Here is a 23,844-nt window from a genome sequence, read left to right as displayed (position 1 = left end):
CGTACGGCTTGTCTTGAAATACACTAAAATATACATATATTTTATTTATTGGACTATCCAGTTAATAACAGCCGACAAACATTTCCTGTCCCGTCGGACCGCTATCCGCGGACAATCGGACGGAATAATCCTGTTTTCCGTCTGCCGCCCGCGGACCCTGTGACCCGACTGCATCCCACCCCTAATCCAACTCAGTCTTGGGGCGTCTGTGAAGGAGCACAGAGATGACGAGCAGCCGAGGAGCAGGAGAGCTGGTCAGAACGTCTTCGCTCCTCCTCGGGACAGCACGGCTTCGGTCACGGCCTTCCGCGGGTCCCGACGGTCACACATACAGGTGAGTCATACATACACGTGCAGCAACAGACGGATTTCAATACGAACATAAATATGGGGTTTCGTGATTGATATATTCAAGCAGTCAAGTATCGTCAGATCATGCACGCAATGTGTCTATGCATTTCATTTCGTATTGTTTTACCTTTTGATAATTATCAATTAAGTCAATGAATAGCTGAGTGCATAATTCAGTTACACATTGATGGAGTCTCGATGCTCTCTATATTACGTGTAAAGTGTAACTATTATCTTGAAAGTTAATGCTTTTGAATTGTAAAGTACAATGCACCGCAATCTAGCAAGATAAAACTAACGAATATCAAGGTGGCTACTTTTTCATTTATGTTATAAGATGACTGAAAGGAGAAACACTTATTTCCCTCCTTATCTCTTAAACTTTTCTCCCGTCTGCGCGTGTGTTCTCTCCTCCGTGATGGCGGTAATACCGTCCCGTCATCAGCCTTCGCCAACATCAGCGGTTACAACAGGAAAACCGCAGCAGCAGCAGCAACAACAACAACAATAAGACGCAGCAGAATCAGTTGCAGCAAGCGCAACAGCACAAAGAAGCAGCACAATCTGCACCAGCAGTCGCGATGCTCGCGCTCCGGTGCCTCCTGCTGGGCTGCGTCCTGATGACACTCGCCCTCGCCGACCCCCTGTCCAATGAAGCCGACTCCACTGACGACACCGAGGAGGCCAAGCCGCGTATCCTGCTGCGAAAACGGCGCACTACCGAGCTGCCCAGCAACGCCAACATCCGGTTCGAGTCGAAATTGACGGTGCCACAGGTGCCGACCGGCCTCTACCAGGTGTGGTTCGGCCCCGTGCGCTTTTACATCCAGCAGCTCTTCAGCTCGACCAGGTGGGTGCCGGTGAGGCGTTGTCGGGTCAGACACTCTGTCTGACCGGACCCGACCCGGCAGGGCGGGGTCAAGGTCACGGTCCGCCCGGCTGACCCCTGTCGCCCTGTTGCAGAGATGCGGGCGGCGGTGATGCTGACGGCGCTGGTCTCTCTGACCGTGGCCTCTAACCCCGTCCTGCTGGACCCCGAGGGCAACTGTCACGTGCGGATGCGCCGTATGGTGCACCGCACGCGACGGTTCATCGCCCCGGGCGCAACTTGGAAGCTGGAGTTCGGGGTGGAGATTTTCTGGAGCGGTTTTGAGATATGGGCGAGAATCCCCGTCAACTACCGGCTGGATGATTTGTTCAGTGGCAGGATGAGGGAAGCCAGGTAAATTGAACGGATCATTATCTTTCTAGTTGAGGTTTATTTGCCATTGGGTCTACAGTGCAGGGATATTTCTATCTCGCACTCCTCTGAGATGCAGTGATAAGAAATTGTTATCTCTGCATCCCTCTGAGATGCAAAGATAAGGTCTCGAGGGTTCATAGCGAAAAATCAAGAGTTCAAGTGATGATGGGTCTAATAACCGAACAACGTTTATGGATGGTTGTTTATGGATGGTTGTTTATGGTTGTTTATGGATGAAACTTATGAAATAAGAACAAACTACTCTGGAATCTATTTTTACACAGATGAATACATCTAAATATAATATTTTATTAATCAAGAATAAACCTCAACATAGAAAGATATAGGATTCCTCATGGCTCACTCGTGGAAGATCGGATATCTTTTCCTCGCGTGTTACAGAAAAACCTCGCTCCTTCGTCGCTCGGTTTTTCAGTAACCCGCTTGGAAAAGATATCCTTATCTTCCACTCGGAGCCATGAAGAATCCTCTATGTATCATCCGTTTACTGATACATCTGTTAGCCAAATGAAAACCATTAGAACAAATTATAACAGGCTTAAGCCTAAAATGTTTTTGGTCTCATGCAAAGCTCAACTAACGTTTAGGGTGCCTAGCATTCCATCAAATTAGAAAATCATACAGATGCTGATTCGAGCGCAGCTGCGGTTCGCGAAGGGCAACATTGTTCTGTTTTAACCTTTTAGCCATCCCTTTTCTCTCCGGCGGTCATTGATGCTGACTGCTAAATGTCTCGATATTCGAATACCACTGACGCTCCGCCTCCTTCCTCAGCGCTCGGGACATCGCCGACATTGTGTCTCAGCAGCTGGCAGCTGATCGAGGCAGTGCCTCCACGGCTGCCCTCAAACAGCTGGCCGAGAGCTCGCTACGCCAGCAGGCCGCGCAAGGGTCGACGCTGTTCTTCACCGGCCGCGCCGTGGCCGAGGATCAGGTATGGATCAGTGCTGCGATGTGTTTACCGTTTCTCGTGAAGCGGTAGTCAGGTCATGAATTTGGGGTCGTAATGAGGACAGCCTGCTGTCATTGAGAACATCCATATATAACCTCGATTGTGTCATAACCACTGATCTGAGAATGTTCGATCTCTGACGGTGACGGTCTTTGTGATAGCTAATGATGGACTGGTTTCCATACAATGATCCCTCGCGTTGTTTCCATTCTTTGCACCAGCTTCTCTGCAAGCAATGGACTCAAATAGGCGTGGCGATAAGCCAACTAAGTGCCGTACTATTTAGTTAATACTTAATACACCTTGTTAGGGCCTGCTATGTCGTAACATAACAGTTATCGTCGACGCCATCTTATCTAGCTGATGATTTTACCATGTAATTCATGAGCATGACTGCCTCTCTGTGTTCTATCCACCTTACTGCATGACCCTGCCGTTGGTTCGGAGTGACACAATGACCTGATGTGTTTGTGCGTCTCAGCTGAACATCTTCCAGTCCCTGGAGGCAGCCATGAAGGAGCTGGGTGTGGACGGCAAGGCATGCCTGCTGCGCACCATCTGTGAGCTGCAGGAGTCGCCGGTGGCCGAGTGGACCTTCGCTGGAGAGCTCATCACACACTTCCTCACGTAAGTGACCGCCGACGGAGAAGTTCAGCAGAAATTCCGATTGTAGTCTCGGTGCTTCATTCGCTGCAGCTCAAAATGACGTCACAATGCTTTTCCATGACGGACCTAACTATTTCCTAGCATCAAATGTAAGCTAATAAACCTGCCTTTGTTTCCCTTCCAATGTTTCTTGTTTTGTTGTCATAAGGTGCGCATTTTACGCTTACCTGGTACTTTCCCTGCGCTTCATAGTCTTTTTAACGTAGGTATCCGAAAACCAACCCGAACAAATTCTATGGGTGTATTTCACCTCCGTTTTTTACATCTCCGTTTGTTCTAACCCTTGAAAACCGCTCCGATAAACGATTCCGAGGCTGAGCGACCATTTCTGTGCTGGCAGGCCGAAGGAGGGCAACTACGACTTCCTCTCCGACTACCAGCAGGCGCGGCAGCTGGGTGCCGAGGCGGGCGGCCGGCAGCGCTGCCGAGCGGCCTACTCCGAGTGTCCTCTCTCCGTGTTCAACTTCATCCCCGACATGCTAGGAGAGGACGTGCTGCTGCCGCTGGGAAATATCACCAACAGTCTGGGCTAGGGGCTACCGCGGCAGCACGGTCGCCAATGTTTGTTATTTTATCGAGTGTTCTCATGTGCTGCTGATCTTTTTTCCGGATCCAAAAGTCAGAGCAACAAACTAAAAGCATGTCTGTTGCACTTTGTTGTTGTTATGATGATTGAGTTTTATTCACGATCGATGGCAACACAAGGCAAATTCCTAAAACCAATTTTAGTGGTAGTGGTTTTAGGAATTTGACTTGTGTTGCCATCGATCGTGAATAAAACTCAATCATGTCTGATTATTTACAAACGTTATGATGATTGTTATATTCTGAATGAACTCAGGGGTCAAGTTAAACGGTCGATGCGATTTGGAGCGCAGCATTGCAATGTATATGGTGCTTGGGTCACACTGCAGTGTGTCAGGTGTGATTGGGCCCGTTCTCATTTATTCGTGCAACATGTGAAGATCGAATGGTGTTTGAAGCATGCACACATTTCCAGCGGAATATCTCAGTGCAAGTTGATCCGCATAGGAGTGTTGCATTAAGTTTTAACATATAATGAATATTTAATGCCCCCGACACGTGAATAGCCTATGGTGTTTCACATTTCCGCATTAAAAAAAATCTTACGTGATATTGTTTGCATTATCAGCACTGATGACCTGATGCGTCTATAATGCCTATTGTTATTTTTCTACTTTTCGTTTCTACCTTATATTTGTGTAAATATTAGATGAATGTGTGCTTATAACTCCAATCCATGTTTAACACTGAAGATGCAATACATGTTGGCATCAATCCTCGTATTTTATCGTATTATCGTATATTCAGGTTATGCTTTATGAAACAAGCCCGTAACATTATTGCCTTTACCGTACCAAGCATCACCTGATGAAATAAATGGCACACGAAAGTAAATGCCACACAGTTACATGCACCCACTAACTTGGATGTAGGCAAGTTATGCTGAGTCAACGTATGGTTCACGGATACCCAACTCATTTGCTGGACAAAGTAGATGACGAGACAAAGTTGTATTTATTCCGGACGAAAATAACCATGTGGAAGGCAGTGGGCGACCACCACTAGAAACCAGAGTGAATTTTACATCAAACGTCAAAACACACTATCCACTTCAGTTGGGATGGAGACGAAGGGTGCGCACTGAGAGAGGAGGAATGTGGAACACTGTTTTATCTCGCGTCGTTTACACACGCCCCCTAAATCTGGCAGGCATCTGAAAGCAACACTCTTCTGATAACTACAAGCATCTACCAGATACTGTTGATAGAAATTGAAAAGACACAAACGCGCTTAAGCCTGACAACACAATTTAACGATTTATCATTTGTAACTGCCGGCCGAAGCGGAACAATCGCCACTCTAAAGCTTCTGACTGATCTACTGAAAGCCTTTGCTAGAATGACAGCTTCGAACATTCAACGGCCGTAAGAACGAATGAGAAAGCTGACAGCCACCATTGACACAAACACGGAATGACACAAACGGAATGCATCACACTGAGCGCAGCTGGCGGGCGCGGGGCGGTCGGGGCCGGCACTGACAGCACCCAGTCGAGGGAATGGGGACGCGACCGCTGACACGAGAGCAGGGCAATGGAAGCGACGTGTGGTAGTCGATATCTAAACATCAGACACGTCCCTGGAAACTGACTGCTGACGCTGCCAGAAGTCAGTGCCCACACGGCGCAGAAGCCTCTGTTAGGTAGTGACACTAACGCATCACACTAAGTAACCTGATTCGAAGACAGACATCGACTAGTGCCTAGAATCGACGCTGGTTTTCTTATCAATTTACCCACGCATTAATGCAACATTCATTCAGATGGTGAAACGAAACTACCCTATCCGCACCGTTTTAAGTGGGCTCCTCTTCACTTGATGGAGCTTCACAGATACAAGTGGCTTCACAGGCGGCCGTTTAGCAGTTAACATAATAATGCCATCGACGTACGAAATATTGTAGTCTGCTCTCACAGAAACATTCTAAAAATATAACCCGTTTGACTGAATCAACCCGTTGAATTTACGCTTGTGGAGTCCTGAAATTCCCAGACTTGTGTTTAGAACAGGCGCACAGGCTAGGTGCTGCCCTCTAGCCCCTGTTACTCTAACTCTTAGTTCTGGGCCTGGGCCGCCTGACGATTCTGCTGTCGCTGCTGTCGCCTCTGCTTGCGAGCCAGTCGTCGCTGCTGCTTGTCCTGCTTGTTCTGACGACGCTGAAAGAAAACAATAAATACTGCTGAACAAACACATTCTTTTTAAAGCATATTCCGTCATGTAATCAGTTTTTCCCCAGCAGCCCAACTCTTAGAAGGCTGCCTTGCCTGCCTCATCTCCGTGTCTTCACGGTCGGTGAGTTGTGCGGTACAGCCTAGCTTCAGGCGCTTTCTACTAACGCCATCTAGGAGTGGGGAGATGAAGCTTTCGAGCTGAGCATGACGTTCGGTATTGCTGATCAGTAATATAACTGTAGTCGGTTACAATGCCTTTATCTAATTCAACATAATTCGCATTCGTGCCTTTCCTACATGAGTTAGAGCCTCTTTACATTACAATGCCATTGAAAGAACGTTTTCAAGAGAAACATCACGCAGAAGTATAGCCAGTCAAACACTCCTGTTCGTTCCTGCTCAACATCATGACATCCAGTCCGTCAGTCAGTCGATCCGCCCGCTCACCTGGGCCTTCCTCTGCGCCTTCTTCTGACCCTTCCTGGCGGCGCGGCGGCCCGACTTGCGGTCGAAGCGGCGCTGCACGCGGCAGTCGAACACCTCCGTGACGGTGGCAGGGCAGCCGGTGCCCGAGACCAGGTTACGGGTACCGGTGACGGTGCTGCTCATCTGGTCACATTCGCCCCAGGTGGCCAGACGGCGACGCTCGTACTGGCAGTCTGTGGAAGAGGTTAGAAAAGTCAGAGGTCGGAGGTCACATAAGTCAGAGGTCAGAGTTCAGAAAGGTCAGATAGGTCAGTGAGACCATGGAAAGGTCTGGCATTTCGGTTAAAGACAGGGGCCAGGCTTTGACCAGACTGATTGGTTATCTAGTGGTCAATCAGAACTCGTGAAGGTTAATAAAGAATAGACCAAAAATGTACAAAGACATTAGAGCGTGACTCAGTCTGGATTTCGTTAACAAGTAAAAATAAAACGAAAGAAAATGCATATTGCTACCGGCTTCGTTCCTCGTTTAATCAGTCATAAACTGATCATCTCTTCCTGATTTGTGTGAGCAATCGCTATGTTATCATATTCCTTCTCCTTTCGCCTCGTAACAAATTACAATTTCCATCACAAAGCCTGTGACATTTGTCTTTAGAACACCGACCAATGATCTTAGCATACCAAACTGTTACATGATGAATCGTAAGTCACATTATGTTATGAGTCACATGATCATTTCCAGATGATGCTCCGGAAACATCAAACTTGGTTGTAAAAGCATTGTAGATCTACACAGACAGGTGCAGGAAGGCCGTAATAATATCGTGTATGATTTCCTACAGCTACGCTGCCGAACACACAGAGCTGTATGTCGGATAATGCGAACGTCAATGCAATTATGGTATCTGGTTAGTTTCCAGTAAATCCGGTGTAAGGTGACTGCTGGTTAATGAGGCGTATATGAGATCAATGCTGAGCGAGCCATCCGAAAAATGGGCATATACATTTTCCTTTGATGCTTCCTTAGCTAGCAACGAGAAGATAATTGAGTAAACTCGTCAATATCGTGTCCCATGTCTCTCCGGTGGTGTCACTACATTCAAAAGAAATACTTTAAAAACATCAACCATATAAATTTCATTCATGCCATGCATAGTTTGTGCATAGTTTTCGATAAAACATCATAGCTCGATTTTCATCTTCTGACCCACAGGAATAATAAAACGCCGTTCAAAATACTCCGAAGTGCCCCCCCCCCCCACCAGCACCGGCGGTACGCAAGGACTTACCCTCGCGGCAGGCCTTGCTGATGTTGCGGGTCGGGTGGCAGGTGGGGTCGGACTTCTGCTCCTTCAGGACATCGGTCCTGGTCTTGAGACCCTCAGCCGAGCAGGCAGTCCAGTCGCCACTCCGACGGTACTTGCACTTGGCCGCTGCGAACAGACAACCGAAGAGTCAATGATGCTGTGACGGATATCGAAGGGGGAGTTTATACCGAAGTCTGCTCTTGAACTGTGGCTGTTTGAAGTGAAGTTTGGAGTGAGCGTAAGTTTTAGACCCTTATATCTTATTGTATACCTAATCTCAATACCAAGCAAACCTTGTTTGTGCCAAGTTAACAATTATAATTCGTAATTTGTTCAAGCATTGTGACAGTGCCTTACAGTTACCTACATTATAAAATGCACGTAACCACTGCAAAAATAAGACTAAATCGAATCTTTCAATGTATACTGAAACATTCTGTTGAAATATTTTGTTGCAACATAAAGCAGCGCCACATTACGGGGTGTTTTAGTTGTACATTGCAACACTAAGGACAGAGCTGATAGGAACAAGAAGCTAAATCTCGTGAAGAGCCCCGCATGGGCCAGCCATACCGAGTTGACCGGCGACCTTTCGACTACCAGCGGCGTGCCACCAACGTGACCCTCAGCGGCGTGTCACCTTTCGACTCTCAGGTGGACAGTAAAAGAGTGCGCCAAGAGACACTGAGACAGTCATTTTATCAATTCCTTCATCTAAAAAAATGGCGCAAGTTGCATAAGGATTTTTTTTTTGCATTTTAATGCTTCTCGTGGGAATTTGATCGAGAAAACACAATCATGAATCAATAATTCAGAAATTAAACTGAAACAACTAATAAAACATTTCAATCTATTATATTTGACGTTGGATTATGTGGCATGAACTAAGGATGGCATCTAATTTATCCATAAATATTGAATAGGATTGACAAGAAATCCTAACAAGACATTAGACCTCGCTGAACAACTGTGGTATTTACTAAAAAAATGTTAAAAGATATAAGATTTGTAAAAAAATATCGTGCTTTTTATGGCTCCTTCCAGCAGAAATATTTAAATGAAGGGCGGCGGGTGCCGCCAGGTTTACTGCCAAAGACTGACGATTGTGACAAGGAAAGGGGATGGGGAGGGACTGCAAGTGTCAATGAGGCAACAGGTCACAGCTCATGAGAGAATACGACCATGAAGTGGCTCGGAAGAAGTCCCATAACTGTCTCTTCTTATTCGTCACGGAACAGAAGCCTAGCCAGTTGCGGTTTTAACTTTTATGAGTTTTAACAATCCTCAATGTCACAAATAAGAAGATACAGGATTGGTGATAATTATGTGTGCTTACAAAGTAGTGAGTAACTGACGGGTGCTGTTTTGCCGGCCTGTCATCTGTTTGTCTATCTGTCTGTCTGTTTGTCTGTCTGTCTGTCGTCTGCTGGTTTATCTGTCGGTCTTCCGGTTTGTTGGTTGATAGTTCTGTTGGTCTGTCGGTCCATCCGTCCGTCCGTCCGTTGGCCATTCGGTTGGTACTTACATAGGTCTGTCGGTCAATCGCTCAAGCTCAACGGTCAATTGGTTTGTCTGCCTGTATGTATTACTGTCTATCTGCCTTTCTATCTAACTATCTAGTTATCAGCTGATCAGTAGGTCGATTGGACTACTGGCCGGCTGATTTTTCTGTTGATCGGCAGATCGGCAGGTCACTCACCCGCAAGGCCGAAGCACAAGGTCACGAGCAGTAGCACGGGGTACTTCATTGCTCCTGTCCGTGGGGTGGTAATCTGAAAACAGACGCTGCACGTCAGTAGACGAATGATAGATGACCAAATTATGGTAGGGTAATTAAGTTAGTAATCTGCAAAACAAACGAGCTTCTCAGTGAAAGCAAGCAATCGCTCAACACAAAATTGTGGGAAAAGATGGCCCGAGCCAAACAATGCATAATCACGTGTGTCATTCCTGGATTCCATAATTTGCAACAGCGGTAATCCAAATCTAGAACTTCCGTCTGTTGAACTCTGCTTCTCCACCGCGGGCTATACGCACTTACTGTTATCCAAACGCTAAATTACACACAAAAGCAATTACATCCCTTGTAGCTCAGGGAGAGCCAGCAATATGAACATTAGCATTCACATGAAACCTATTAGATTACGTGCAGCACATACGCAGTTAGCCCGAGATTACAGCACACAGAACGCCCCTGAACACCTTACGCGAATGAACGTAGCCACGCTACCTTAGACAATGGACATGGCAGCGACGCTTGTTCATTTGCAGCGGCGCCTATTCAGCTGGTTACCATGGATATTCGAGTCTGTCTCCCCGAGACCTTCACACTCTATATGATTAAACATGAGCCGGCGTGCAATAACCTTTCCGGGCTCGGATGGGTCGACTCAATCGTGATTCACACGGCCCATGCCATATTGCAATTCATAAGATAGGCAGCGTGGCGCATGCTTAACCAAGCAGAAGGTCCATATTTTCCGCGGAAATTTCCGCTTTCTGTACGGACTGCATACGGCTGCACCGTTCATATTTCCATACGATGCCCTCGTCGCTCCCATGTCAATTCAGTTCGGCCGGACGGCCTTGCAGTGGCCGGCAGTCACTTTAGTTTCATTGGTCCCCGCCCTCCCGTGCCGGCGACCAAGACAGGCTGGCGACCGTGGCGCCGCCACTCGGAGACCGCGAGAACTACAGGCGTCACCGCACGGTAGAAGACTGGGACTGGTCGAGAGAGTCTAAACTTCTGCAGTCTAAACTGTGCGGCAGCAGCTCAGTCTTCCCAGGAGAGTGACGTACGACAGCGCCAACAATCCGTGAGAAGCTGCCCCGAAACTTCTGGAACTTCCCCGACTTAGCGACACGGGAACTTGGCAGAGAATTTATGATGGGAATAGCACCAACACCTGAAAACTTGACGGCTTCTGAGGAGCATAGAACCCGGAGCCTTTAGCAGTGCTTTTCATAGCAGGAGCTAGGTAAATCATTTGATCGTTGCTTAAATTCAGATCGTTTCCAGGCCATTTTCACGAGGGTGCTCGAAGAACAATTGGGTGAATGCTATTCGAATCTACCAAACGCACAGCTCAGCATAGACTTCTCTCGGGACCTCATTCAGATGACGCAATGCGAGTAACCCTCGCCGGCACAGGCCATTTTGAGTCCTTCGACGTCACAAGGGGGGGGGGGGTTGGTACGACCCCCCCCTCGCGTTTGGCCCCTGATCGAGCTAGAGCTTCGCGGAAAAAACGAGCGTGTTTCCCGTCACGAGAGGAAGCCGATGATACCCAATTTTAAGGTCCTAGGTCATCGGGTGACCTTCCAGGTCAGGTCAATGACCCGAAAACCGGGAAAATCGGGACATGTTAGAAAGTCGTAAAGTGGGGCTGCTATGTGGTTTTCCGGGGTGCTGATCACTAATATCGTGTTAGTTTTGATCAGAGATGATGTCTTTAAGCATTTAGACCAGGTCGGGTCAGGTCAGGTCAGGTCAACCGGTAGGGGTTGTGACGGGTATTCGTAATACGTGTCAACCGCCTCGGACAGCTTCGTAGCATGTTACGAAGGCACCAAAACTACTTCGTAAATGTTCAAATGGTTGCTAAATTCGACTTCAGCTCCAAAAACTAGCATAGAAACATGTAAAACTCGAAAAAGTGAACCGAGGTCACCCGAGGTCACCAAAGGTCAATGACCTGACCTGACCTTCAGGTGACCTTGACACCCATCCTAATGCATGGGAGCAACATCAAATCTAATGTTTGAACGTTTGAAACCACGAAAAGCTTGCAAACGCGCGGCTAATGCGAGCCGACATGCGCCGAACCGCGATTTCGGCCAAACATGGTCACAGAAAAGAGGTCACAGGTCAAAGGTCATTGGGGTCAGGGTCATGAAATTTTCAGGGTAGGTGTAAAATTGAGCAATGCGAGGGTACTGAAAGATTCGTCGCGATCGGCCGCTTTTTACGCGAGTTATTCGCGAAAAACCTTAGGGGGGGTTGCATCAACCCCGCTGTGCCGGCGAGGGTTAAAGAAGATCGCATATCGTCCACTGAACTCGACATGCACTCAACAAGCGAATCCGGCGATAAGCATCAGGCTAGGGTGAGATGTAATTAACAGGTCGTAATCGGTTTTTCACAGGCCATGAGCTTCCGTGGGTCACATCATTGTAACTATACGACATCGCTTTTGGCGTCGCTTCACATTTGATGTTCCGATCGCCGGCTCGCGGCGCGAATGAGGTCAGGCTGGTCTATCTGCTATCTTGCAATCTCGATAATGTGTCACCGGGTGGTGGAAAGGATGTGGCAGCCCTGTGATATACGACGCCATTGGTTGATTGCAGCCATACGAAAGATGAAACATCAGGGGTGACATAAATGTTGAAAATCGTTCACAGAGCGGTAAATCACGAGACTGGTGGGTGATAGTAACGCCGACAGAGAGGCCGGCCGGACGGCACAATCATTTTTGGATGCCACCTCACAGCTCATCCTGATAAATCATTTGTACATAGGAAGTTTGCAATAAAGTTACCTTGCTTAAATATAATAGAAATAGGTACAATTCAACTATTGACCAGTGGCCATTTTCAATGCATTCATTTAGCAAACAGCCTTGTGCTGCATGTGGACTGAAACAAACCAGGAAAATAGCACAGTGCAAACAAAGCCGAGAGCAAGATCTGATTTCTGCAGAACGACTGCAACCACATCCCGTACAGACAAACGGGCGGCCGTTTACCCGGAAACGATATCTGGACAGGCTGTCCGTGTTTCTTTCCAGCAGCTGCAGCTGCAGCGCAGTAGGTATACCGGCGGTAACCGGGGTCCAGCACTTACATAGATACAGCCGAGGATCAGTATTTACATCTTCCCATGGAAGTTAGGTCCTACTCACTTCCCCAATCTGTGTGTTCACTGTCCAAGAAGACATTGATGTGTTTAGCATGTCGCTAGTACTCTGCCACATCCTGTTTGATTTGCTCATTTTTACTTTCTTATCTATGTCAAATACCGGAATGTGGAAACCACAGTCCACATGGGAAACTACCAGATGGGGATAAGAGGCTCGCTCATAATTTAGGGTTCCACTTAAAAATGACGCCTTAGTTGTTGCATTTGCACAATCATCTTCAAATGGTCTCTGCAGTCTGCAGCGCTCCTCATTCAACCATGGTTAACTTCATCCGAAGTCCTGGTGGGGTCCCACTTTGAATACGAAATTTAATATCCTCGTTGTGGAGTCACTCTTAACCCTCTCCAGGCGAGGGCCTTTTCCATAAGACGGACGGCGAGGGGGGGGGGGTGGTTGGTACGACCCCCCTCGCAATTGGCTCCCATGGCACTTAGAAACGCCAAAGTTACAGGGTAGGTGGGTCCATAGTAGGTAGGTCTCGCCCCTGTGAAAGTATAGTGACTCTAAGTCAATATTTGGGGGAGTTTTGGGGGTATGAGTGCAAAAATGTTGCTAAAACATGTCAAACGCTTTTCGCTTATAACTTTTTACTATAACTTTTCACCTAGTAAAGATAGAGCAAAAATAAAAGCACCAGTGAACTCAGGACGTCCGTGCGCATCGAATGATATATTTTGTTACTAATATAAGTGAGCTCTGGAATTCAGTTGCCGCTAAGCTAGTCCTATTTTCCCCTGACATTGTACCAGCTTTTGTGACCTGCAGCTGACCTGAAAAGACTGGGACTTTAAATTTTCAGAAAAGGTGCGAAAAGGTTGCCCCAGAGGGTATGCTTTGCGAAAACCCTTAGGGGAGCGGGGGGCTGCATCAACCCCCTCGCCGCCCGGCGAGGGTTAAAAGAAAACGGGTAAAAAGAAAATCAGACGAATGCACTGGGCACTTCGCTGACGAGAAACCATAAATGCTCTCCCCAGGGCATGACTGCAAGTGTTTCACACATCGATTCTCACAGCAATTGGCTAGACAAGCCTATGCTAGTTTCACCAAAATACTTTTAGGCGTTGCGGTCCCACCTTACGAGGCAGGCTCCCAGGAGGCCTGACGGCAGTGTTTACACGGTTCCGGACCACGTGACCTGTTCAGTCGGGTCTGGACGCGTTATTGGATAGGGGCGCTATCGGGCGCTGGCGCTATCTGCCTGCGGCGCAGTGACGGCGCCTCGCTGCCCTGCCTGCCCGCCGGGACAGGCTGGCCGCGTGCTGCAGGCTCCTGACCCAGCCCCGGTGCCGGCCGGCTGCGGTCGCTGGTAGCTGCGACAGCCGCTCGGACCCGCCTGGTGACCCCAGCTGCGGACCCGCAGTACTCAGCCGGTAATTCAGCTGTCACTGGCAGGACCGGTGGCATGGACGATTGAGTGTTATTTTCTTTCATTACATCTGGTTTCCGCTACTGCGCCCTATTTGCCGAGCTATGCAGTGCGTTGACGTTTATCAGGAACATTTATCGAGCGTAATGAATCACCAGCGGCAGCCAGGGACCGTCCAACGACCAATGCGTCCCTCAGGGACCCGTGGTACGACGCTGACCCGGAATCGGCAATGACCCCAGTGACCCGGCGCAACGGAAACACAACAGAACAACACACACGCCAATTCCCACCCTGGGACTGGTATTCTACCACGCGACTGGCCCGGACAGAATGAAGATCGAATGCGGTGAAGACGGAACATATCCAACAGAGATCAGGATGTAAGGGACTGTTATTCGCAGCCATGCAAAACTCTTTACCGATACTTAATAAGATCGAAAAATAATTAGCGACAGACGACACGAGCCAGGCGCCATAAAAATCGATAGAACAAAAAAATAAGCGCAACAGGAAATGGCAAGCCAGGTGCACCCCTGCCATCATAATCGTAACTCAAACAATATGACGATTATTGACTGCGTGCCGTGACAAGATATTTCTTATCATATCTCCCACACCCCAGTTTACACTAGTTATGATTGTTATCAAAGCTGCAAGCACGCTTTAGCCCGCTATTGATTTAGTGTATCAGCTGTAAAGAGTGAACTGGTTCCTGATTCTTCCCTCCAACACAGTCGCCTCGGAGGACGGTAAGTTTCGCTGAAGTGACTAGCCTGTCACCCCACTAGCGATAAATGAATATTGGAGCCGAGCGGCCAGCCAATCACCAACGCCAGTCACACAAAGCTTCACCATCACACAAACGGCTGCCTAACGCAGCGTGAGGCCGTAAATTTTCCAAAACAAAGGCGGAAAATAAAACGTCTAATGACAAAAATCCTCACTTTGACGCTGGGACAACAGACATTCGATTTCTTTTCACACTAGCTGACCAGACTATTCGTGGAGGGAGCACACCCGTTCTGTGGCTGATCCCTCTCCCCTGATGTCGTCAGGGTCACATCTGGCTAGCAGATGAGGTCGACAGACAGACTGACCCGTCGACGGAGGGGGGAAAGAGGGGGTAGGGAGGGGGGTCAGAATGGCAGCCGTCCGGCGGCGCGCCGCAGCGAGCGGAAACCGTCATCGGAAGCAGAACTGCGATAAGCGCAGCGCACCCTGCTTTCACTAAAAATCGACGCAGCCCACAGCTCAGAACAAAGCAAACCCAAGTCTCATAGGCGGCGGAACGGGGAGGGCACCGGGGCACCGTGCCCCCCCCTTTGATTTTGGCATTTTAACATTAGCCCTATGGGCGTTGCATGGAAAGAATGGGACCAAAAGTCGGCAGTGCCCCCCCCCCCCGCCCCCACTTACTTGAAGGTTTTCCGCCGCTACTGCCAAGTCTGCGTCTCTGCGGGTCCGAATTTCTGTCAGAATTTCGGGCTGAATTTCATTCGGCGGAGCGGGCCGTGTCGCCGCTGCTGATACGGCAGCACTCTGACGAAGGTCGGGCGGATGGAGCGGTAATCAAGGGACAGCGACGCGACGGAACGACGGAGGGACAGAGGCGACGCGACGGAACGACGGAGAGGGAGCCAGGACAGGCTGCCACCGTCCTGGCCGGGAATGCTAGGCTGGTTCAGTCACACACGTTTTGGTTCGGTGCGAAACAGAGGCGTTAGATATTTAAAAATTTCAGTCTTTACTTTTAGGAATTCGACGTGAATTTTGAGAGAGATAACAGCGTAGGATAAGGCAAACACAATGAAATTTATGAGTGAAGTATTTCACGGCGCATGAAAAATGTTCATTCCGAACTAACTTACCAGTAAAACGCCTTTTGGGCGAAGAACGAGCGAGCGAGATAGGGAGCCCTGCAGGCTGCACGTGCGGAAGAGCGAGAGGGTACTTCCAACGGGCTTGCGCAAAGCACCCTTCTAACCGGTCGCTAGCGGTGTACCAAATTTGAACGCAATCGGCCCCGCCGTTCCTGAGATCTGGAAGCGGCATTTTGCACGTGCGCACGTGCAAACGGGGTCCAAACTGACTTTTGCACGGCACCCTACTAACTGGTCCCCAACCGTGTACCAAATTTGAGCGCAATCGGTCCGGCCGTTCTCGAGATCTGGAAGCGCCCCCTGCACGTGCGCACGTGCGGTAACACCTTAACCGCAACACATGGGAATGCATTGCCTGGTGGGTGCCTACCTGTATGCCAAGTTTTAGCGAAATCGCCCCAGTAATTACCGAGTTATTAAAATGGGAACAAATTTGACACCTCTTATTGTTGTATTTTGCACGTGCACTGGGGGTGACCCACATGCATCGAGTGTATACTATTTTTGGTAGAAGGGATGCTGCTACCCTACAAAAATTACCGCAAGTCAATCGCCCAAGCGGCTGCTGAAATATGAGCCTCTCAAAATCACTACTTTTGCAAAACAGCTTGAACACCCTTGACTTTTCACGTGGCACGTGCCACGACGGTCACTGAGATGTATCAAAAGTAGTCAATTACGGGGTAGAAGGGATGGGGCTACCCAGCAAAAAAGACCGCAGGCCAATCGGTCCAGCGGTTGCTGAGATATAAGCCTCTCAAAAGCGTCACAGGCCGGGCCGGGCCGGGCTGGGCTGGGCCGGGCGGGGCCGCTCATACTGAGATTTTTCCGTTATATTGAAAAGACTCGCTACGCTCGCTGCGCTCGCTCGCTCGTTATCATCAGAGGTATGAAGGCCTTTTAGGATATCGATTTGGGCAGCATACAAGAGGGGCTGTAAATGGATCAGCTGTGTTTAAATAGACACCGTAGGAATATACCGGGTAAACGTCATTCTAAAAAAGTAACAATTTTACAACAGACCTGAGGCGGCTCACGGAGACTACATTTGTATATAAGTACAACAACATTACTGAAGCATCAAGAACTTGCCTTAATCTGTTGATTTGCTTTAATACAAGCTTAATCCAACAAAAGTTGCATTTTCCTTCTCCAGAAAACTGCAATACCATTGTTCTCAATACCATTGTTCTCAAACTCAGAATCGGAATCCCAGACATGGCGGAATAATGGTTTAATATGTGAATTGAGGATTGCCTTCTAATTACGAACCATTCATATATGAAATATAAAAGAATAAGTCAGAGATGCCATCAGTTTTCGGACCGGATTTGTTATTCGAATACAATGTTTAGTCAGCGGGGCTGTTTCAAAGTAGTTAGCTAAAGCTTCAGCTGCCCCAGAGGCCTGCTCGGAACTGATATCCGGGGCGCGGACAAAGGGTGCTGTTCTGTTTGTGCGCCCATCCCGGGCCGTTCCCGGTACAGAGGCGCATCACACACATCCCCAGACATCAGAGGAACGCTTGATCACAAAATAAACTGAGGCAAAGATCAACAATCGCAAACATCCGTGCCGGTCATAGCCGATTACGCTATCTCAGGATTCCATTGAACCTGCGTGGGCTCACAAAGTACACAGCAGATAGCGATCCCTGAAACTGATGTCATGGTGTTTGCCATCATACCGTCCATATTTTTTTTCTGATCAAGACTTGTCTGAGACTGCATGTCGCCAAGCAGACTTGCTTCTGATTAATCAACACAAATGGTGCAAATGGTTTGTCATGCATAAAACTTCAATGGAGTTCAACGGAATGGAACGTAAATAAATAAATCAGGTTTCAACTTTTGCATAACGAGGTTTAACGGATTGGTAAGATTGGGCGACAGACATACGTTCCTGTGACATCGATTGGTAGGCTCCTTACATCGGCATTTTGTTCAGGCATCGCTCGGGCTTTAATTTACATATAAAAAAATCAGCCAACATATAAATGCATGGCTAAATGACCAGTAATGGACGAGAACCTATTGACACGACGCTGACTCAATGCCGAGCCTGCCCGATGACGGTAGCCAGGAGCACATTCACCCAGGCTATGTTTCAACCAGTGAAGCTTTGTTCGGACTGGAGCGGCAAACGTTATGCAGGAGCCACCACTGCCTCAGGATATCAACATCTACGGGGCATGACCCCAAAGGAGGCTGGATTGTGACCCAAATCACGCAGTTCCCGTCTGTAATGCGGCGTAGCACTGTGTACTATGCAGAGCATTGCCCCTTTTCAGGCCGAGTCAGCCAGAAGGACGCTTCTGTTTATTTTGTAACGTAACGGGTCTGAAGGGGTGCACATCTGGAGCGGACATGGGGATGGCCGGCAGCGTGACAGCGGGTGGCAGCCCTGCACCCGACTATAGTACTGACCCGGGCAGCAGAAGTGGCTGTTTTTACCACAGACACCGGGCAGAGTGCAGTGGAAAGTTTGGGTTAGTATCAGCATTGCAAACATTAAACCAGACCCGTAGCTGCGTACAAGTTTAGCTCCCACGGGGTGTCTGGTGTGCTGCACTGGTTTTCGGAAAATGTTACACCGGCTTAACCCTATTCCTGGCGGGCTCCGCCGGGACAAGAAACTGGCGGGGGGGGGGGGGGGCCGATTCGGCCCCCCCCCTGAGATCTCGAGAACGAAGCAAGATAGCGACAAGCGGTAAACGGCATCGGATACGCACGGCCAAGATCTACAATTTTTACTGAGGTCATTTTCAGGTCAGGTCAAAGATGACGTCACAGGGGTCGAAAAAGTCAAAATGGCGGCGCTAGATATGGAGAGAGTTTTTCTCGAATAACTTTCGAATTAGTCAAGATAGGAACAAACTAAGGGCATCATCGTGATCCTCTCGTCAATCCGCATCGAATGATATATATGTTGACCTCGAAAGGTCAAGGTCAAAGGTTGACCTCAGGTCACGTGACCTCGAGGTCATCATGTATATCATTCGATGCGTCTTGACGAGCTGAACACAATGAGACCATCCACGCGTCTGTATCTTGTTCCTGTACGGAGTTATTGGCCAAAAACCTTTGGTGACCTTTGATGACGTCACATGACCTCACAGCTGCCCAACAGCAAAACAGACCTCAAGGTAGTGAAGGTTGATCGTATATGAAGTCATGTATGGTATATGGGGCCATTCCGACCCGTTTTAGTGGTAAAAACAGGGAGTTGATTTTTCCCCCATTGACTTATAATGGGGAGGTCGCGAAATTGACCTGACCTTAGGTCACCGATATCAAAATTCCGAGATATACAAATTGCACATACTGGTACCCTAACTAAACCCTGAAGAGAAGAAATTGATCGGTCAAAAACTCTAGCTCTGGCGTGATTGCAAACTTTTCTGAGGTAGGGTCACCAAACCGCCTCTGGTGACCTGACCTGAGGTCAGATCAACTCAAAATTTTCAGACATGTTGCGTAGAAGCCTTTTAGGAAAAGTCAGAAAATTTGAGCTTCCTAGCTCAACGCGTTTGGGAGAAATAACCAAAAAACCTCAGGGGGGGCTCCTGAGGCCCCCCCCCCCCGCCAGGAATAGGGTTAATTAAAACCCCGGAGCCAAAGCAACGGCACCGAGCAAGTACTGAAAATTGCATTTGTCAACAGCAAAATACCATAAGATTAAGCATCACACCAATTAATCCCAAACTTTTTGCTGGATCATGCACAGCACCACCGCGTCTGTTTCAAAACAAAACAAGGCACCCTTCCTTTCTTCAAAGCTCAGTCTTTTATACCAATACACATGAGAACCAACTCGTCTGCGACAACATTGCGACTGTTTGTCGCGTTTCCCCACGCAAAGAAGCACCCTCCCTGTTCTTAGGCAAATCGACATGGGGTTTGCCAAAGGGGACCAGCCCAGGGGAGAGTGTAGGGAGAGACTCGGACAGAGGCGAGGAGTCCAGCACACAGATGAAGGGGATGTGACGAAAACATCGCACCCCTCCACCGAAAACAACTTCTAGAAAACTCGCGTGAAAATTGAGGAGTGAATAAATAGTCTACGCCTTCGAGCAGCACTAATGGAAGCTGGAGACCTGTGAGTAATGAACTAATTTATCTAGCCAGCTGGTAACATAAGTTTGCAAAGATCTGCCCGAACAAAGGACCAAACGGGGAAAAAAACGAATGACTTAGAAACCAACATTCATATCGATATTTCCTCGAAAACGACTGTCCCGCAAATGAGGTTTAGAAAATAATTCAACTTAAGCAGTGCTGAAGAAATAATTGCTTGCCCCCGGAGCCAGACGGAGACAACTCAGTGCTGGAATGATCAGAGTGACTGTCGACACCCGAGAGCACCTGTGTCCGGTACAGCCAGCCATGGGTGGAGAATGTTTGAAAAAGTTACCCCGGCCGGCGACCGATAGTCGCGGGAAGACGATATACTCACGTTGTTCTCAACGGTCATCATCAAACCCCTATTCTGACGCATGGAATAGGATGCTGTGTTTGCTCAAGGATGAGCGTTGTATCCGACACCGTATTATTCATAACATTTTTGGAATGATCGAAAAGGCAATTTCCTTTTAAATTATTATTTCTTTTTACTTAAACTTCCAATTTCACACCGAACCCAAACCAAACCATATGCCATTTTGAGTACCTAAATGTTGCGTTTTCAGCTTTTTATTGTGTCTCAAAATAGCTACAAAAAGACAACTCACCATAGTAGAAGCTTTACAGAGAAATTGACAGATCGAACCAAGCAAAGCACTAAAATAGGTCACTGACATCCACGGGCGTAGGTAGCCTTTTTCAATGTTGGGTGGCTCTTATAATACAAACAGGGAGTCGATCCAGGAATATCGACCGGTCCCGGTCTCGTAGCTCAGTTGCTAGAGCGTTGGATTCCGCGTGGCGAGAGCACGCGGCCCGGTTACAACAGTCCGAGTTCGAAGCATGATGGCCGCTCGGTGTTTATGAGCACCCTGACGGGTACGCTCATAAACGGGTGTGGTTGCGGTTAGTGGCAGGTCAGTTGAAGGCAATGAGGTCAAGCAGTAGTTTTGAAAAAGTGCGCCGAAGGCGCGCCAAAATTTCGAAACTGAACAGGATGTGAGAGCAATCTTGGCATTGGCGACCACACGCGGGTCTTAGGGTTGGAGATTATGGCAAGTTAAGTAAATGGTAAATACCTACCTGATTTGCAATATTACGCCCATGGAAGTCAACATTCGAAGAGCGTGAGTTTTCTTTTCTCGTATGGAGACAGCTTTTAGGATTTACAAGAGTAGAAAAGTTACCCCGGCCGCGCCGGGGTAGGCTGAAAGTTACCCCGGCCACGGCCGGGGTGGCCGGGGCAGGTTCTCCACCCATGCAGCCAGCTCCTCTTACCGACTTCATTAACTCACAGCCGGGGCGACAGAGTGGCGAGCCGGCCGCACTGCGCAAGCGCTCATTACGTTTGATTTTAGTCATGACTCCATCATCGCGATTGTCTGTACTGAGTAATGTCACCCACCAACATGTTCAACCCTCAAACAACGACTCTAAAATTCAACTTACTAAACCCAGTGTAAACGGAATGTCAACCATCAGGTAAACATATTTTTGACTCGGGTCTTTGCGTCACAGGATGGATCAACATTCCAGAGTGGCCTTGGGAGTATCATAACATCCGACTTCTGCACGCATTGCAGTGGCAGTGCAGGGAGTGCAGGGGGCAGCTCATGCGCCTCGGACTAAGCTTGACCTGAGGCTTGCCGAAGCATATCAGCTCTGTCATTATCATCAGAGGTTGTTATCAGTTTTATCATTGGCTTTATCATTAGTGTGAACTCGACACATCTGTGCACAGAGTCCCATCTAGCCACTGATCTTTGGCTAGTCGATGAATCTATTGGCGCATTCGATCCGAGAGCAGATGTAAAGGCTAAACAAATTTGGCTGAGACGTAAGCCGATTCCCCCTCCCCTTCAAGTCAGGCTGAAGCCCGACCTGCTAAGGGAAACGCAATATCGAATCATAACACGGATTTTCTTCATGCCGAGGCCTTATAAATAACCGAGAAATGAATTGCCGAGTCCAAGCCCTCCAATTGCAGCTACACAATCTATTCCATTCATTTCTTTCGGCAACTGAGACAAATTGGTTTCGCAAACCGCAATCTCGGGTCTATGCACTCGGAGGAGAGTAACCGGACTGAACCGGTTTCGGAACCGGCTCGACCGAGGCTCCGTACACTACAGATCCCTCCAGTATCGCCACTCGATGATAAACATTTCGTCATGTCACACGTCAGAGGAATTCGTCCAGTGGTCGGAAGAGCGCACACCGCCGGGGGGTCACTATCCCGCGCCCTTGCCTCCAGATGGGTACCCAGCGGCTCCATCCTACCAACATGCTCCGGCGCCGACCGGACAAAGACCGCACTACGGCCTGGGCCGGCAGCGACGAGGTACGTGGTACAGATATGCCGACCGGGCCGGGCCGGGTCGGGTAGGACCGCGTCGGTGCGTCCTCGGTCGGTTTAGACCGCACCAGAGCAGCAGGATGTATCAATTGAGTGGTTTCTAGCCGAGCCATGTTATGAGCTACAGCTGGATCGATAGCCATCAATCACTTGCCACGCAATAGAGGTTAACACGGGCTTCCGGAGCCCCGCCTTTGTCAATACATTGAGCTTGGATGGATGGTCTCAAAGGTGGTATTCACTCATGACAAGACTCCACACCAATCTCGCTGAGATAATGTGGCTACATTTCAATCGGACCTAACTAGATAAGAGCCTGCCCCGGAGAGACTTCCTGAGCCACATCTGCTGAGACTGCCGGCCAGCCACAAATCGATAGAGCCACTGCATCCCGCATCAACAAAATCTGATCGGGGATCGGAGACCGAACGGCATTTATCAATAACCGGGCCTGGCTGCCAATAAAATCTGCTGAAGAAAGCAAGCAGCTTGATCTTATAAAGCGATTCAATAAACGTCAATTACGTGTCGATGTTGTTGTAACAGAAAGAGAAACAAAGGCAGGTGCATTCGAATGTCGGAGCCTCAAACTAACGTTAAACCAAAACAGGAAAGGAATCCAACGCACCCTACAAACATGCGGAGGCTGGATGAAACATCAATAACGCACCATGAACATCGATCAGTGCTCATATATCACGCTCACGCTCGTTCGACAAGGCATTACTCTACAAATGTGCACATCTTCCCCACACCCTCGATCTCCTAAAAACCCATTCAAAGCACCGAACTCTCCCATGCACCTTTCCCCATCACCCTCCTCTTCCCCTTTGCACGTGACTCTCCCCATCCCACCTCCCCTCCCCTCCCCTCCACTGACCTGTCGAAGCGAGCCGCCGCGCGCAGTGCCCTGCCTCGAGTGCTTCTCTGTCGGGTCTGAGGCGGCGTGCGGCCGGTGGCCGGCCGGCGGCGAGCACCGGCGCGCCGCCTGGGGCCAGCAGCGGCGCGGCGCCGCGCCGCCGCGCCGCCCTGCCCCCGGCGCGGCGCAGACCGGCAGAAATCGTTACGGCAGTGGCAGCAGTGGCGGCGCCGGCGGCCGCTGCCGTGGAGGCACCCCGCGCGAAGACGGTGGGGAGACGAGGGAGAGGTGGGGAGACGAGGGAGAGGGATGGGGAGACGAGGGAGAGGCCGGGAGACACACGGCGGCCTGCGCGGATGACGCAGGCGGCTGCCGGTAACCTTGACAGCAGTGAGTCGCCGCCGGACGGAGCTAGAACAGTGACCGAGCTGGTGGTAGCACACCAGGTCTAATAGTCGCTCGGCCCGTGTAATCCAACGCCAGAGTCGGTCGTGGGGATCACAGGGGCCGACACGAACGCTAAGTGTCGGGTAGTCACATGGGTGACTCATGACTGCCTGTTGTATTCCTGGGGCTCGTGGAGGCTGATGGATCGGTGTCAGAAAAGATGACT

General features: G+C 49.1%; 2 protein-coding genes across 2 annotated transcripts; one reads left to right on the top strand and one right to left on the bottom strand.

The window, feature by feature from the left end:
• The first annotated feature begins 690 nt into the window (after positions 1-690).
• LOC122364099 lies at positions 691-3,824 on the top strand. Its single transcript, XM_043334168.1, has 4 exons — positions 691-1,201; positions 2,390-2,549; positions 3,049-3,194; positions 3,574-3,824. The coding sequence occupies exons 1-4, from the start codon at positions 933-935 to the stop codon at positions 3,764-3,766; spliced, it is 768 nt and encodes a 255-aa protein (XP_043190103.1). The 5' UTR covers positions 691-932; the 3' UTR covers positions 3,767-3,824.
• A 929-nt stretch (positions 3,825-4,753) lies between these two features.
• LOC122364091 lies at positions 4,754-23,431 on the bottom strand. The gene is made up of 5 exons (XM_043334161.1): positions 23,253-23,431; positions 9,424-9,496; positions 7,707-7,850; positions 6,436-6,647; positions 4,754-5,973 (listed from the first exon to the last, which is right to left on the bottom strand). The coding sequence occupies exons 2-5, from the start codon at positions 9,470-9,472 to the stop codon at positions 5,872-5,874; spliced, it is 507 nt and encodes a 168-aa protein (XP_043190096.1). The 5' UTR covers positions 9,473-9,496; positions 23,253-23,431; the 3' UTR covers positions 4,754-5,871.
• Positions 23,432-23,844: the final 413 nt, after the last annotated feature.

The sequence above is a fragment of the Amphibalanus amphitrite genome, unplaced genomic scaffold (genome assembly GCF_019059575.1).
Source record: "Amphibalanus amphitrite isolate SeventyFive unplaced genomic scaffold, NRLGWU_Aamphi_draft 000656F_arrow, whole genome shotgun sequence".
Taxonomy (NCBI): Eukaryota; Metazoa; Arthropoda; class Thecostraca; order Balanomorpha; family Balanidae; genus Amphibalanus; species Amphibalanus amphitrite.
Note: the sequence above shows the minus strand (reverse complement) of the source record. Positions and strands in the feature narration are given on the sequence as shown.